At 40.8% G+C, this 15,271-nt stretch overlaps 1 protein-coding gene across 2 annotated transcripts in view; it reads right to left on the bottom strand.

The window, feature by feature from the left end:
• ADCY2 (adenylate cyclase 2) overlaps positions 1–15,271 on the bottom strand; it is a 435,394-nt gene that overhangs the window by 34,843 nt on the left and 385,280 nt on the right. For both annotated transcript variants that reach the window (XM_007447921.1, XM_007447922.1), the window contains exons 19-20: positions 4,693–4,777; positions 96–254 (exon numbers count right to left, since the gene is read on the bottom strand). In XM_007447921.1, coding sequence (XP_007447983.1) covers positions 96–254; positions 4,693–4,777 — 244 coding nt within the window. The remainder of the gene's footprint in view (positions 1–95; positions 255–4,692; positions 4,778–15,271) is intronic.

The following is a 15,271-nucleotide window of genomic DNA, read 5'->3' as shown; positions in this document are numbered from 1 at the left end:
TCAGCCCCACCTCTCCCCATCGGCCCCGCCCCTCCCCATCAGCCCCGCCTCTCTCCACCAGCCCAGCCTCTCCCCTTCAGCCCAGCCTCTCTGACCTCATTCTTCAGGCTCCTGGCCAGGAAGTGCTCAGCCACGTGTGCAGGGAGCACGTTCTCCAGCAGCACGCGGTTCAAGTTCTCCATGGTTTCTATCTCCTCTCGCTCTTTTTTGAACTTGTTCTTCCATAAGAAGTCTAACCTACAGTAATATTCATTCTGTTACAAGAGGACACAGAGGTAAAGAAACAGTAGGCATCTCGTCCTGCCAGAGAGTGGAGGTTTTAAAGAGAAAATAAAAAGAATGAAACAAACCTAAAAAGAACGCCCCCGCAAACGGAATTGTCACCCTCCCTACCAAGCCCTCAGTTGCCCCCAAATGTCTCTCATTTCACCCTCTAACACGGATTTCCAAAATGCAAATTTGGGAAAGAACCAGCTTCAGAAACAGAGAAAATAGCTATACTGAAGGCTTGAAAGACAAAAATGACATGAAAGCTTCTTACATAGTCACGTTAATAAATGGTGGCTTGAATTATTTTTTGAAAAGAATTGTGATAGAATATAAATAATGAATAAAAGAAAAATGGAAAATATTTTAGTAGAGAGTGCATTGTTTCATGATTTGCATTTAAAAAATAATAGTGTTCATTTGTGGCAGTTTGCCTTTAACAGCTGAAAATCAGTTTTCCTCTACCACAAATTATGTAATTAAGTATACATTGAAAAGTATGTGCCTTTTCATTTGGGATTGCACTGTACTGAGAGAATATTATATTTAGACAAAAGTTCATTTTGATATAATTTAATTAAGATGGTGCCTGCTAGTAAAAACATATGTGTTCATGCTTTATAATGTATTAAAATTCAAGGTTTTTAAAAATCAGCTGTTATTAACATTGTAGAAATAGAGAGGCCCGTTTACTGTCACAGGGTCTCTTTGGTTTGTCATCATTTTGTATCTGCTCTGATGTATATAATTTAATATAATGAAATAGCCTTGAATGAATCTTCCTGTAACAGAAGGGCCTAATAGAGAGAGTGTATTTCAGCACAGATAGTAATTATTGACAAATACATGCAAAGAAGAACTAAATGGAGGGAGTTTGTTTTATTGGTTTGCTTAGCTATACCCATGACAGCACGAAGCAAAATAAAACACACATAAATGGCCTCTCATGCACAGATTGCAATTTCAAAAAAAAAATTCACAATTTGAAACCTGAAAGAACAATGATCATTCACTGAAACGAGGTTTGCTTCAAACTATGTGATATATTCAAAAATTCTCCTCCTCTGGGGAGGCACTCGTTTTTAGCTCTTATAACAAGATATTTTTTAAAAAGATTACAAAAGAGATATTTTAAAAGTCTGCTTATATTAAATTTTCCACATTCTGTATTTATAGAAAGCATGCTATGCACGTACTGGAAAAGGCCTCTCCCTTGGAGAACAGATTATTTATTTAGATATTTTGCGGGGGATAAACTAGTGGTGTGGCCGGTATTAAACTAAAATAACAGAAGCAATCTACGGTGGTGGCATCGAGAAGACACAGGTATACACCGAAGACCAGATAAAAATGAAACATGAGATGAAGCCATGGAGCCAGTTAAGGCAGGCAGCAAGCCCAATTTGTGTAAGTTTGAAAGGTTTTCATAAAGCTCGAGAAGAGTCGCTCAGGTTTTCTGAGGGACTGCTACTGCACCACGTGCAAGCATTCTTTAAGTCTCCTACTAAAGGAATCGGAGCACTTTGGGACCAGCTACATTGGACTGAGAGTGACCTTCTGACAAATCTTTCCCCCTCACCTCCCCAACCAGTACAGTCTGCTGCAGAACCCTTGCCTTGAGGCACAAGGACCTAAAAACTCATGTGTAGTCCCCCAAAGGAAGACAAATGTTTTTATCCCAAACCAGTTGTAATGGACTTAATCATGTCCCCAAAAAGATCATTCCAAGTCCAAACCCCGGTATCTGTGTCTGTGACTTCTCTGGAAATAGGGTCTCGGCAGATGTAATGAACTTAAGGATCATCCTGGATTTAGGGTGGGCTGTAAATCCAATGACTGATATCCTTACAGGAGAAAAGAGAGGGAGATTTGACACAGAGACCCGGGGAGGCTGCGTGAGGAGATCCAGCCAGCGGTGGGGAGAGCCGCTTCCTCCGGGACCCTAACTCAGGGCGGAAAAGTGCTCTAAGGACTTTGTGACACTTCAACTAAAACAGCAGCCCTGCTCCATGACCTCCAGTCCTCACATCACCTCCCATCTCTCAGATTCCATCTGGGGCTACTCCCCAAATGCTTAGGGGCCCAGATCCCACTCAGATGTGGAATTTGTCTTTATGAGCTCTGGCGTGATGGGAGAGAGAACAGGAAGAGTCTTGAGAGGGCGTCCAGGCCACGTCTGGGACCCCAGCGACCCTGTCTGCTGTGGTTCACGTCCTACCACAGCCTCGAGGGCGTCCCGTGCTCTGTCTAGTTCTGAAAAGTACCTGAGGAACTGTGCTTACACCTTTCTGTGTGGACAGAAGTGGTCTCTGGGCAGGGGCGCAGGCAGCACGTGATTCCACTTTCTCTGGGATCCTCAACTCTCGCGCACAAGGACCTCGGCCTCACTCTCAGGCACTAGGTTGCCACTGCCCAGTTCCATACTCTGAATGAGCCCACCTAGGATGCAGACCCTTGATGGCAGGGGCTGCCCTTTAAACCTGGGTGAAATACAGGGGATCTTTCTTTGTCAAAAGAGGCCCTTGAGTTGACTTGCATTTCTGTCACAAACTAGATTTCAGTAAAGAGAGTGGTACTGTACTGTCGCTCTTGTCTAGGATGTGTTATGTTTTCACTAAGGTTTCTGAGATGCCTAGAGCAATATTTAGTATAGTCATTTTCTTAGAAAGCAAGTACATCGCCATTGTTTCAAAAATGATGGTCATGGGTCGGGGAGCCATTATGACAAATGATAATAAGAATAAGTTGCAAAAAGTCTGTGCTATTATTTAAAACATGTTCAGAAAAGAGGTAACTCTGAGGCCATGGATTCTTACAACACTTGACAACCTTATTTCAAATATCAGACATTTGTTTATAATACAGTTGTATTTCCAGAAGGGTGTGCAGAGGCACTATATCACAGACTTCACAATTCCTATTATCCCAGAAGACTTGGGACCTCAGTAAATCATTCACTTAATGATTTTGGACTGAAGGCCAGCCTTCTGGCTCACCTTGGTATATCCTTGGTTCTAGTTAAAAAGTAACTGTGAACACAATGAATCCTGCAGGGATTACTACTCTTTAGGCCTCTAGATGTACATATTACTTATCATTACACTAGTGACAGAAAAGGAAACTGGTATCAGTGCTATCATGTTAAATGAATGCCTGGCCATAATACTGCATACTTTTGATTATTTATTTAAATCATTTAGGGAGTAACTGATCAGTGAGCAGGGATTCGACAACATTTGTGTAGTGGTATTGCCTGTATATTATCTCAGTGATCAATAAAAAAAGTTGGGAGGATTCAACTTGATTCTAGGTAATTACAATATATTGCTGTGAAGCAATCTGAGTGATCATTCTAGTAGGAGAAACTGCCTAAGAATGCAGAACCTAGCATGTGCTGGGGACAGTGGTGGGGAGGGTGATGGGGGGACCGGGGCCTTCTGAGCTCTGCATCAGGACCACAGCGTAGCTCTAGGGAGATTGGTGAGAGCTGCACTGTGAGCTCCAGGGAAGGATGCCCCTCACACATCTCCAGGAAGATGGAAGAGGATGGATGGCATTCCCGGGTGCTGGACTGACTGTCACAGATCTGGTCTCTGCTCTGACTGTGCGATTATTAGCAGCTTCCTCCTGGTGAGAAATGGAAGCCAGACCCAAACTCCCCAGTTGATAGTTTGCCTCTCAGATAACTGTTTAGAGATGTGTATATAATTTAATTGGCATTGCCTCTTCCCTGGTTATCTCCAAATAAATCACTTCTTTGTTTCATGCTATCCATCAAAGAACTTAAAACAAACTTTGGTTGAGGCAGAGCTACCTGGTATGGAATGAGTCTTTAGTCTTTGGTGATTGTCCTTGTTTGCAGGCAGAGAAAGAATATTGCCCTTAAAAGTCCTGCACCTACAGGCTCCACGGGGAGGCCAGAAGCGGGCACAGAGCCCGAGGAGGACGTTTCATTTGCATCACAAAATAAAATTTTTGAACAAGGGACAATATTTCTAGGGATAATTGCAAGTGGCAGCAGGGATATTTAATGCCCACTTCAAAGAAAAAGAAGCCATACCTTTTGAAATGCAGATGAAAACCCCAGGCAAGGGGACATTTTTTTCCAATTAGTGTCAGCTATTGAGTGAATACATTGTAGGCTTACAGAAACCTACATATTTATTTTGAGACTTAACAGGAAATTCATTGATTCACACTTCTACTGTTCACAAAATTTGCCTCTTAGAGAAAATAAAAATGAGAGGCCTTTTTCTTGTGCCTATAGCCAAGCATACACACCTTGTGCTACATACTTTTCTCTTAAGTGATAAGATGATTCTGATGCTTCAACATTTGTTTGCATGAAAGCAATGGCAATGCACGTCAGCAAAGTATTATTAACACAGCACTTTAGAGAAGTTACAGAAGTAACAGACTTCTTACCTGTCTGCCCAGAACAAGCAGTGTGATGAAAAATATAAAGAGAGACACTGAGCCCATGGTCTTTAGGTCTTTCCAAATGCCTGGTCTATTAAAAAACAAACGAACAGATGAAAACAATACAACAAAACAACATACCTACAGGACGTAGAATTCGTGCATGAACAAATTTCAGAATCTCTACTGCTTGTCTACATTCTACACCAACCAAACACACACACACACACACACACACACACACACACACACACACACTTCAAATATATTTGCAAGCCCAGATTACATCAAAAGAAAGCAAAATAATCCTTAGTTCAAGAGCTCTGTAAAAGAAAAAAATCTTCCAAATGAATATAGATTTCTTACTTTATACCAAACTCTAGCGAATATAAAATGAATAGCAGAATATGAATAATATTTTCTTTATATTTCTGGGATCAATATGGATAATTGGATATATGACTTATGTATTTTTTAGTAATTATTTGCAGAATGAGACAGTATGCTAGAAATTAATAATCATGGGAGATATAAACATGAAGTAGGGAACTTTATTTCTATAAAAGCTACTCTGACATATGAATAATATACTTTCACATAACTTTCTGGCAGGCGCTCCTTATTCCTCCTTTCATGGGGTTTTGTATCACAAAAGCATAAGACAGATGGAAACCCTTGGCCCACTGCCCCATCAAGCTCTCACTGTGCTGGCTGGGCCCTCCATCCTCACCATGACCTTCTAGGCAATGACCACCCACACATCCTAGTTGGCATGTGTGGTGGTCAATTTTACGTGTCAACTTAAAGGTTCTGTTTTCGGTTCTTGTATAGCATACAAGGAGAAATCGACTTGACTCCCCAGGGTAATCCTGCATAGCTGACAAATGATTATTTCACACATATAACTGTAAATGAGACTTGAGAAGTTGATTATGTTTGGCTGCCATGTCACATAAGCAGCATAGCTTGTATTTAATCAAGTATAAATATCAAGTCATCAGTTTCTGCTTGGGAGTTGAATATGTTTTGAGATTTTCCTGTTTCTCCATAGAAGGTTCGAGGACTGATGAGATAATAAGAGAAATGGATAAAGAACTAAAGAGTGCAGGTGGGCTTTGAAGTGAGTAACCCTGGTTGGAATCATGACTCCCCTGCTCTAGTGAGCTTGGGACCTAGGATAAGCCCCTCCAAACCTCACTCTCCCCATCAGCCAAAGCGGGTACCAGTGCCCATCTTACTGGCTGTCTTGGTCACTAGGTCAAATATTTATGTACCTGGCATAGAGCCTGACATACAGGAAGCACTTCATAAACGGTACTCATGATTTTTCATATTAACTACACAGTGATAAACAAGAGGACGGAGTGAGGAAGCTAGAGAAAAATATAAGAAAATGCAGGTTGGTGGATTTCATTAAGAGAATGACAGATCCATGTGCAAAAGAAAGGCAGATTCCTGCGGAAATGAGGAGACAGAATCTCCAGTCCCAGTGGCTGAAGGGCTTAGGACCTCAGAGAACTCTCCAGAAAGGCTATGCTTGTACTCAAGGCTCTTTCCTCCTACCAAGCCAACTGTGGCTGGAAAATATGAGCTCAACAGCCATAAGGAGGTTACCAGTTTCTCTCTGGGAATGAAGTGAGCTGACAAGTGTCACTTTCCTGTCTCTGTAGTAGTGATTTTAAGAAATGAAGTTCCTTTTTGAGCCCGTGGCAGCTGTGTCTAATAGCACAGTTGAAGTCACTGCAGGGAGCAGATGTTTATAAGCAGTGCAAACTCCAGTGACTTTTAGGGACTTATTTTGGCCACACCATGTGCAGCATGTAGGATCTTAGTTCCCCGACTAGGGATCGAACCCATGCCCCCTGCAGTGGAAGCACGGAGTCTTAACCCCTGGACCTCCGGGGAAGTCCCCAGTGACTTTTAAACTCATTTCCCCCCATACTGACTACACTGACAGGATACTGACCAGTTAATAAAACTGGTACAGGGAATTCTCTGGCAGTCCAGTGGTTAAGACTCCAAGCCTTCCCTGCCAGGGCCCGGGTTCGATCCTTGGTTGGGGAACTAAGATCTCACAAGCTGCACGGCATGGCTAAAAAACCAAAAAAATGTGGTATAACATAGATAACAGCGTGTAAGAAGCTGGTGCAGGCTGTTTTTCATTTTCATGTTGCTTCGTGAACATCCTATTACTTTACCATTCCAGGAATCCTAGAAAATTGCTATGACATCCCTCCCTTTTACCCATCACCCTATAAATGTAAACTGAGAGTGAAATGTTAACTCCAAGGTCAGGATCTTACAGTAGCTTCATCAATGCAACCAATCAGAACTCAGGTCCCACGTGCATCCCCAGGTAAGGGACCAGATGCCCCAAATATACAAAGCCATCTCTCGTCCCTCTCACTGACGGAGACTGGGAGGTAAGACCCTCTTTATGCAGTTCAGGGGCTGGCTGAGTTTTCAGATAATCACACAGAAAATACATGCAACCAATGTAGAGGGAAAAATACTTTTCTGGGACTTCTCACGCTAACACATTTAAACATAGTTTTAGGGGTGGAAATGACCTCTACCTATCTCCCAGTTCTTGAGCCTTAATGAGGAATAGTGGTGGGTGGAGGTGGGGACTTGGGGGAAGCAAAACTAGGAACGGCTCTCATTGCTGGACTGGGCAGTGCACTGGAAAGTACAGAACTAAACGGACCTCAGAAATAATGACGCACAACACAGCCTGTAGGATAGACTTGGGTACCAGTCCACAGATGCCTTTTGTCCTTCTGACGTCCTCCATCAACTAGGGAGAACTGTAATCTGCTGTCTTCGCTTTCATTTAGATTTCTCAAAAACTTCTTTTATTCATCCAGCCCCAAAGAATTGCTGATTCCAATTGGAGTCCATCTCTCCCACGTAGGCCCCTCACAGGCCACAGCTGATGGGCTCCTGAAGCTTGAAGGATGAATTTCTCCATCTACAGATCCATTCCTGGGTTCCTTGCTCTTTGTGTGTATGCAAGAGAGGCTGGGAGGAAAAGGAGTGGGTAGTATGGGGGGGACATCGGGACAGAGAGAATAAAATTCCAAGATGTCTTCTGGCAGAGTCTAGTCAGTTGATATGTTGATCATATCAGTTTCCCAGGACTTTTCTTTTCTTTTTTTTTTTTTTGAAGTGTAGTTGATTTGCAATGCTGTGTTGGTTTCAGGTGCACAGTAAAATGATTCAGTTATATATATATATATATATATATATATATATATATATTCTTTCTCAATCTTTTCCATTATATGTTATACAAGATACTTTGCTATATAGTAGGACCTTGTTGTTTATTTTATATACAGTAGTTTGTATCTGCTAATTCCAAACTCCTAACTCCCAGGACTGCTGAAACAAAGTGCCACAAACTGGGTGGCTTAAAACAACAGAAATTTATCATCTCATAGTTCTGGAGGTCAGAAGTCTGAAATCAAGGTGCCGGCAGGGCTGTGCCGGCAGGGCTGTGCTCCCTCTGAAATCTGCAGAGAAATCCTTCCTTGCCCCGTCCTGGCTTTGGTGGTCGGCTGGCCACTGTATCACTCCAATGTCTGTCTTCATCATCATGTGGTGCCCGCTCCCCTCCTGCCATGTGTCTCTGTCTCCACATGGCCATCTTCTTGCAAGGACACCAGTCATATTGGATCAGGGCCCACCCCACTCCAGCAGGACTTGATCTTAACTAATTACATGTGCAATGACCCTATTTCCAAATAAGGTCACATTCTCAGCTACTGGGGCTTAGGACCTCAGCATGTCTTCTTTTAAGTGACACAATTGACACATTAACAATTGTATCGACGATTTATATAAAAATGACAGCAACTTAGTCTGAGGTCTCTCTCTCTCTCCCTTCCCTTTAGGTTTTAGGGATGAAATCCACTTTGGACTTGCACATGTTAGGGCTGTGCTATCACTCTGTTATGAAGTACAGAAGACAGAGCTAATATAACTGAGAAGGTTTCTAACTCTATGATTTTTAACTTGACAGTTTTAGCCAAAATGTGATCAGATAGGCTATTTTTCATACTTAAAAATGGGTTCTGGAGACATAGACACCCAAATGTGCCTGTAGCCACACACTAATTTACAGCTGACCCTCACACTGAGGCTGTTAATGGAGCAATCATTCTGGCCCTCAAGTTTCCAGAGTCCAAGAGAACAAAGAAACCTAACAAATTGGGCAAAGGATATGGAATTGCTTGGTGAACCAGTCTCTAACCTAAAGGCTAACAGCTCCGTGACATAAAAATGACATTTTCATTGCTTTCAGGAGAGGATGCAGTCCAGGCATGTATACACAAACATAATTACATTTCAAAACATTCTATTTTCTAGGTGACATAAGCCTCTATTTACTAAGAAGAAAAGTACCTCAAGAAACCTAGTTTCTGTTGTGTTGGTAACAATATACGAACTGAGTAAAATCAGATCTTCCCAGGTCATTCACTGGGATCAAAAGTAGTCTGACCTCTGGGACCCTGACCCCCTGAGGCCCAGGTTTCATAAAGAAAAGTCCCACAAAGAGACAATGGCTACTGCCCTCCCTCTTAACGTGAGACCCTGCTGCTGTGCCGCTGATGAAATCTGTTTACTTCTGGCTGTCCCTGTGAGTAAGTTAGGAAACGACTGGCTTTGCCGACAAGGAACCTCTGAATCCTCAGCCATCTTTAATGTCAAGTGATGCAAAAAGCTCAAGTTTCGGCCAACTTGATGCTGCTGCAAGATGAATCTGCTGTACCTTGCTCAGCGCAGGACCAAGACCTCAACTACAATGTCAGAAGACGACACAGTCCGAATAAAACAAAAATACCCCAGAAAGGAAAAGGCTGGGGTTAAAATGCAAAGGGCAAAATAAAGACAGCCAACTGCCCTGTCGGGAAATCTTACTCTGAGTCTGGCTGGAGAAAGGGCAAGGAATTGCTGAGATGCACGTGTTAGTACCACTGTCCTGATATTCCCTCCTGGCCTTTCAGTGGAGCTGAGGCATACAGCATCCTGCTGACCGCTGCTTCCAAGCTCTCCGCCCCTCCAGGTCAGCAGGGCAATGGCTGCGTCCTGGCCAGGTGATGCTGGCTGGTGATGAAGCGTGAGGATGACAGCTCAGCCAAAATTCCTGTATTCCACTGCTCAGACTCAGCAGCCATCAAAACAAACCTATTTTCTGATGGCTGATCTGGTTGTTTGCAATGCCCACCAGAGCTGTGGTCAGACAGGAGAGTTCTCAAACAGCTCAGTCGTTTAAAAAATACACCATTCCTTTCTGATGATTAGAGATGCATCATCAATAAGTTTTCTTGACCAACTGAGTCAGGGGTGGGAATGACCTCTGCAGACAGTTTGTGTTTGTGTCTTTTGACATATTTTTCAGTTATTTTCTTTCGACATAATGGACATATAAACTGTATAAGTTTGAGGTGTACAATGTGTTGATTTGATACACTTATATGTTGGGAAATGATTATCACTATAGCATTAGTTAACATCCTCATCACCTCACATAATTACAATCTCCTTTTTGTGGTGAGAACATTTAAGATCTACTCTTTTAGCAACTTTCAAGTATGTAATACAGTATTGTTAGCTATAGTCACCATGCTGTACCTTAGATCCCCAGAACGTATTCATCTTATAACAGGAAGCTTGTGCCTTTTGACCAACATCTCTCCACTTCTCCCACCTTTCCCCAGCCCTGGGTAACCACCGTTCTACTCTCTGTTTCTGTGAGTTCAGCTTTTTTAGATTTCACATATAAGTGACATCATGCAGTATTTGTCTGTCTCTGGCTGGCTTATTTCATTCAACATGATGCCCTCAGGGTCCATTCATGTTGTTGCAAGTGGCAGGATTTCCTTTTCTCTCATGGCTGAGAAAATAATATCCCGTTATTCCTTTTTCTCCACATCCTTGCCAAAACTTGTCATCTCTTGTCTTTTTGATAATAGCCATTCTAAGGAGTGTGCAACATTTTATTGTGGTCTTGATACACACTTGATTATTATTAATTGATTAATTGATTATTATTAATATTGAACATTTTTTCATGTCCTGTTGACCATTTGTATGTCTTCTTTGGAAAATGTCTATTCAGTTCCTCTGCCTACTTTTAAATTGATTTTTTTTATGTTGAGTTGTATGAGTTCTTTATGTATTTTGGATATTAGCCCATTATCAGATATATTATTGGCAAGCAGTTTCTCCCATTCTGTAGGTTGCTTTTTCATTTTGTTGATGGTTTCTCTTGCCATTCAGAAGTTTTTTAGCTTGATGTAGTTCCACTCACTTATTTTTGCTTTTGTTGTTTGTGCTTTTGGTGACATATCCAAAAAAAATCATTGCTAAGATCAATGTCAAGGAGTTTTTTCCCCTATGTTTTTTTCTAGGAGTTTTAAGGTTTCAGGTCTCTTATCCATTTCAAATTAATGTTTGTTAGTGGTGTAAGATAGGGGTCCAATCTCATTCTTCTGTATGTGGTATTTAATTTTCCCAATACCATTTATTGAAGAGACTATCCTTTACTTATTGAGTATCATTGGCTCCCTTGTCAAATATTAGTTTATCACATATGCAAGGGGTTATCTGGGCTCTGTATCCTGTTCCACTTGTCTATGTGTCAAGTTTTTTGCCAGTACCATATGGTTTTAATTACTGTAGCTTTGCAGTGTAGTTTGAAATCAGGAGTGTGATGCCTCCAGCTTTATGCTTCTTTCTCAGGATTACTTTGGTTATTCAGGGTCTTTTGTGGTTCTATACAGATTTTAGAATTCTTTGTTCTATTTCTGTGAAAACTGCTAATGGAATTTTGATGGGAATTGCATTGAATCTATAGATGGCTTTAGGTAGTATGAACATTTTAACAATATTCTTCTGATCCATGAACATGGAGTCTTTTTCCATTTTCTTGTGTCTTCTTCAGTTACTTTCATCAAAGTCTTATGGTTTTCAGTGTACAGATCTTTCACCTCCTTGGTGTAATTTATTCCTAAATATTTTCTTGTTTTTGATGCCATTGTGAATGGGATTGTTTTCTTTATTTCTTTATCAGATAATTCATTGTTAGTGTATAGAAACACAATTGATTTCTGTATGTTGATTCTGTATGCTGTGACTTAATTGAATTTTTTGATTAGTTCTAGCAATTTTTTTTTTTGGTGGAGCCTTTAGGGTTCTCTATGTATAAGATCATATCATCTGCAAACAAAGACAAGTTTTCATCTTCCTTCTACTTGTATGCCTTTCATTTCTTTTTCTTGCCTGATTTCTCTGGGTAAGACTTCCAGTACTATGTTGAATAAAAGTGGCAAGAGAGGCACCCTTTTCTTGTCTTGATTTTAGAGGAAAAGCTTTCAGCCTTTTATTGTTGAGTATGATATTAGCTATGCACTTGTTATATGCCAACTTTATCATGCTGAGGTGTGTTCCTTCTACACCCAATTTGTTGAAAGTTTTTATCATGAGAAGATGTATTTCATCAAATGCTTTTCCTGCATTTATTAAGAGATCATATGATTTTAATCTTTCATTCTATTAATGTGGTGTATCACACTTATTAGTTTGTATGTGTTGAACCATCCTTGTATCTCAGGGATAGATCCCGTTTGATCATGGTGCATGATCCTTTCAATATGCTGTTCAATTTGGCTTGCTAATATTTTGTTCAGAATTTTTGCATCTATATTTATCGGGAATATTAGTCTGTGTTTTTTTTTTTGTTGTTGTTGTTTGTTGTTTTTTTCTTTTAGTGTCCCTATCAGGCTTTGATATCAGGGTAATGCTGGCCTCATAAAGTGAGTTTGGAAGTGTTCCTTCCTCTTTAATTTTGGGAACAGTTTGAGAAATATTGGGATTAATTTTTCTTTAAATGTTTGGTAGAATTCACTAGTGAAATCTGAGCTCTTTGTTGGAGATTTTGATTACTGATTCAATCTCCTTCCTCATTATTGGTCTGTTAGGACTTTCTATTTCTTCATCATTCAGTCTTGGTAGGTTGTATGTGTCCAAGAATTTATCCATTTTTCTCTGTTGTCCAATTTGTTGGTGTATAATTTTCATAGTAGTCTCTTATGATCCTTTGTATTTGGGTAGTATCAACTGTAATGTCTTCTATTTCATTTCTAATTTTATTTATTCCAGTCCTCTCTCTTTTTTCCCTATGGCTAGTCTACCTAAAGGTTTGTTTATTTTGTTTATCTTTTCAAAAAGCAGTTCTTAGCTTCACTGATCTTTTCTATTGTCTTCTTAGTTTGTATTTCATTAATTTCTGCTCTGATGTTTGTTATTTCCTTCCTTCTGCTAACTTTGGGCTTAGTTTGTTCTTCTTTTTCTATTTCTTTGAGATGTAATGTTAGGGTTTTTATTTGAGATCTTTCTTTTTCTTAATGTAGGCATTTGTAATTATAAACTTCCCTTTAAAAACTGCTTTTGCAGCATACTATATGTTCTGGTACCTTGTGTTCCCATTTTCATTCGTTTCAAGTTATATTTTGTTTTTCCTTTTGTATTCTTCTTTGACCATTGATTGTTTAGGAGTACATGGTTTAATTTCTATATGTTTGTGAAATTCCCAGTTTTCTTACTGTTACTGATTTCTAGTTTCATACCATTGTGATTGGAAAAGATACATGGTATAATTTCAACCTTAATTTTGCTAAGACATGTTTTATGACGTAACATATGATCTATTCTGGAATGTTCCATGTGTGCTTGTGAAGAATGTATTCTGTTGCTATTAGATGGAGTGTTCCATATATGTCTGCTAGGTCCATTTGACCTAAAGTTTAGTTCAAGTCCAATGTTTCCTATTTGACTTTCTGTCTGGGTGATCTATTGTTGAATGTGATGTATTGACGTTCTCTACTATTATTCCATTGTCATCTATTTCTCCTATCATATCTACTAGTATTCGCTTAATTTATTTAGGTGTTCTGATGTTGGATGCATATATATTTATGATTTTTATATCTTCTAGATGAATTGACCCTTTTGTCAATACATAATGACTTTCTTTGTTTTTTGTTACTGTTTTTGGATGAAAGTGTATTTATCGGATATAAGTATAGCTACCCTTACTCTCTTTTTGTTTCCACTTGCATGGAATATCTTTTTCCATTCCTTTACTTTGATCCTATGTGTGTCCTTAAAGCTGAGGTGAGTTCCTTGTAGGCAGCATATAGTTGGATCTTGATTTTTTATCTGTATAGCCACTCTATGCCTTTTAAATGGACAATTCAATCCATTTACACTTAGAGTAAAATTGATAGGTAAGGGCTTAATAATGAATTGTTTTCTAGCTGCTTTTTAGTTCCTTTGTCCCTTTCTTCCTTGATTTCATGTTCCTTAAAGTTTTGCATTGCTGTCTTCGTATGTGAAGTAGCAGTCAGTCCCTGCACCTTTACTAACTGTCTTCAGGGCATAAATATCTTCCTCCAGCCCTGTTAGTGCTTCTGAGGCTTTCGGGACCTTCTGTGGATACATCTCTCCACCTTTCTTGCTCCCGCTTGTGGCAGAATTCTAAGTTTGTATGCCTCCTCTCCATCCTGCAATGCACCAGGCCAACTGCTGACAGTCTTCCTTTTGTTTTCCCAAACAAAACTCGCTAAAGCGCGAGTTTGTGGTTTCTCTCTGGCCCTCAGATTTCAGTCAGCTTTCTGTGCGTGCCCACTAGTCGTTGGTCCAAGCTCCCTCTCGATGCTGCCATCGGGAGGGAATATGCACAGGGAGCTGGCCACAGGGTAGGGGTGTGCATGAGGCATGTGGAACAATGAGGGTGCCCGTGAGCCAGCTGGGGAGATCTGTGGGTGAAGTGTTCCCAGCGGCTTGTGGGTGGGCTTCTTGACAAAGGCAGCAATGCAGTTAGTAGCATCTGTGTTCTCTTAAAGCCCTCTCAGAGTCCTATCTGCTCCTCTCCCAGCTTGGTAGCATCCTGCACAGCTGGGAAGCCGGGTGCTCACAGGAGAAGTCATAGAGTGAGAACATATCTCTTGGACTTAAGCTGTGCCATCTTGGAGGAAGGGTGCTGTGGACAGAGTCAGACTGTTTCTCTTACCCACTTCAGCTTGTCCAAACTCATGTTTTTTTCTCCAATGGTGTGCTAGAATTTCTCCTCTGAAAACCTGGACTTCTGCAAAGTCTCTCTCTTCCATGGGTCACTGGCTAAGACTGTTTTCCAGGGGGCTCCATGGCCAAGAGCTGCTGAAGCTGGATTACATGTCACTGCAGGGTCCACAGCCATACAAGGTCTGTATGCCTACTGTCCAACACATGGGTGGACGAGACTCCTCCTGGATCCCATATGGTGCTGGGTCCCACAGCTCCTACAAAGGCACTTTTCTCCAAGGATAGATTACAAATTATTGTTGGGGACAAACATAAGGGATGTCTTATTCTGCCATGATGTTGACAACACTCTTCCCCTATCTTTTTGGATCTCCACACTTCTTCAAGGCCTTTCCAATATCACAGTCAACTCTGGGTCACTTAACCAGTTTCCAGCCAACAGGTTCACTCATTCCCTAGGTAGGCTATAGGAACTTAAACTCCAAGTCTCCTTTTG

This window comes from Lipotes vexillifer, unplaced genomic scaffold (assembly GCF_000442215.2).
Source record: "Lipotes vexillifer unplaced genomic scaffold, Lipotes_vexillifer_v1.1 scaffold383, whole genome shotgun sequence".
Classification (NCBI taxonomy): domain Eukaryota; kingdom Metazoa; phylum Chordata; class Mammalia; order Artiodactyla; family Lipotidae; genus Lipotes; species Lipotes vexillifer.
This window is presented reverse-complemented; position numbering and strand designations above follow the sequence as displayed.